This window comes from Haliaeetus leucocephalus, unplaced genomic scaffold (genome assembly GCF_000737465.1).
Source record: "Haliaeetus leucocephalus isolate CR32 unplaced genomic scaffold, Haliaeetus_leucocephalus-4.0 Scaffold282, whole genome shotgun sequence".
In the NCBI taxonomy this organism is placed as follows: Eukaryota; Metazoa; Chordata; class Aves; order Accipitriformes; family Accipitridae; genus Haliaeetus; species Haliaeetus leucocephalus.
Genome location: NW_010972718.1, coordinates 9,804 through 11,859, shown reverse-complemented (window position 1 = coordinate 11,859; position 2,056 = coordinate 9,804). Strand labels below are relative to the sequence as shown.

General features: G+C 60.5%; 1 protein-coding gene across 1 annotated transcript in view; it reads right to left on the bottom strand.

The window, feature by feature from the left end:
* Positions 1-2,056, bottom strand: part of VPS52 (vacuolar protein sorting 52 homolog (S. cerevisiae)) — a 3,241-nt gene that overhangs the window by 861 nt on the left and 324 nt on the right. The window contains exons 3-11 of the mRNA XM_010569920.1: positions 1,788-1,963; positions 1,567-1,717; positions 1,375-1,475; positions 1,162-1,294; positions 1,018-1,075; positions 757-890; positions 518-673; positions 286-404; positions 63-192 (exon numbers count right to left, since the gene is read on the bottom strand). Of these exons, the coding sequence (XP_010568222.1) occupies positions 63-192; positions 286-404; positions 518-673; positions 757-890; positions 1,018-1,075; positions 1,162-1,294; positions 1,375-1,475; positions 1,567-1,717; positions 1,788-1,960 (1,155 nt within the window). The 5' untranslated portion in view covers positions 1,961-1,963. The remainder of the gene's footprint in view (positions 1-62; positions 193-285; positions 405-517; positions 674-756; positions 891-1,017; positions 1,076-1,161; positions 1,295-1,374; positions 1,476-1,566; positions 1,718-1,787; positions 1,964-2,056) is intronic.

Sequence of the window (2,056 nt, the reverse complement as noted above, 5' to 3'; positions counted from 1 at the left end):
GGTGCGAGGTGAGGGGCGGGTACAGGGGGGACCCCAAAACCCACCCCCCCACATCACCCTCCCCATACGTAGTGAGGTCGGGTGTCAAGGAACCCCAACTTTTGGGGGTCGGTGCTCTGGATGCTCTGGATGTTCAGCTCCAGGATGTGCTTGAAGCGAGGCCACAGGATGTCCAGTAGCGTGTCCCAGTACCTGGGTGGTGGTGGGGAGACACACACAGATTTGGGGGGGTCCCTGCAGGATTTTTGGGGTCCCCCGGGTGGGTGCGTTGTCCCGCCCACTCACTTATCGACAGCAGGGATGTTGCGCTTGGCCATAATGGCTTTGAAGCGCAGGACGATGTGGATGCAGAGGAAGATGGCGATGCTGTCGTAGCAATCGCAGACGTACGCTTCCATGTGCTTCTACGTTTTTTTTTGGGGGGGGGGGAACAGAGACAGATGGACGTGTCAGCCAGTGGCTTTGGGGGCCCCCCCAAAACCCCCCGGCCCCCCCCCCCCCCCCCCCCAAACCTCACCAGGAACATGGTCAAGGTCTTTCCCATGACGGCGTTGAAAAGATCTTGGGCGCTGGGACCCGTCACCATGAAAAAGTCGCAGAGGAACAAATACTCGCGGCAACTGTTATCCAGGAGAGCGTAGTGCTGGCTGCGGAACAGTGACTCGAAGGGGTACTACGGACAGACAGAGGGACAGACAGAGGTCAGGATACCCCCCCGGGGCCCCCCCGCCCCGTAATTCCCTCCTCATAACTCACTCGCACGTCGCTCTTTTGGGCAGCGTGGGGGACGATGATGGGACCCTCCAGCTCGGCCGCCCCGATGACGCTGCCCCGGTTGCCCAGAGTGAAGACGGTGTTGCGGTTTTTCAGTGAGGGCTTGGAAAAAAAACGTGATGGGGGGGCAGAAATGACACAATAACGGGGGTCAAGGCAATAACGGTGTGTCCCCAGCCTCCTCCCTCCCCCCGCCAAAACCTCTCCCCTGTCATCATCTCGTCCCCCATGATCCCAGGATATCTTTTTTGGCCGTGTCCTCCACGCCCATGAGATCGTCCTTCTCGGCCACCTCCTCGTACTGCGGGTGACAAAATGGAGGGGAGTCAGCACCCAAAACACGTCCCCCGTTGTCCCCAACACGTCCCCCAGCCCCCCAAACCCCACCTGGATCTTCATGAGGCGGCTGGTGTAAGATTTGAAGTAGGAGAGATAAATCTTGCTCATGGTGTCCACGTACTGCTCCCGCAGCTCCTGTGCCACTGTCCGCTCGTTGCCCAGCAGGAACTGGTAGAAGAACCTGCTCGGGGTGAGGGGAGAAGTTGGGGTACCCCCCCTGCACCCCCATTTTCTTCCCTGATCCACCCCCCAACACCTCACCTGTACTTCAACAAGGCATTTTGGGGGATCTGGTAGTTGGTCATGGGCTTGCGGAAGGAGTAAATCTTCTGCAGGACAAACTCCCGGATCTTGGTGACGGCCTTGGGGGGACACAGGGATGGGTTGGGGGATGCTGAGGGGTCCCCTGGGTGCTGGCTGGGGTCCTTTGGGTGCTGGTTGGGGCGTCCTCACCTTAATCTTGAGCTTCTCCAGGACGTGCTGGACGTCGGCGCAGGCCACAGTCTCCCTGAATGCCTGTTCCTTCACCGAGTTGATTTTCCCGTTCAGCTCCTGCAGCTGCTCCAGGAATTCTGGCTCCGTCACCGGCGCCTCCAGGATGGTGCTACGGTGACAGAAAGGTGACACGGGGCCACGGAGGTGACAAAAGACCTCTTTCGTCCCCTGTATCCCACCTGATCATGGCGGCGGGGACGACCAGCTCATCCAGGAGCTGGCCCAGCTGCTCCCGTACGGCCCGGCGGTTCTTCAGCCGCAAATTCATGGCCACCGACTGCTCTTGTAACGTCCGGATCTCGGAGCTGATGCTGCTTAGGTCGCATTGGAAAGCGCTCAGCATCTGTTCCATACGCTGCCGGGGGAGGGGGGACACACAATGAGGGGTCAGGGGACACCTTGGGGACACGGGGCGGGGGGGGGGGGGGGGGACGGGGACAGCGGGCAC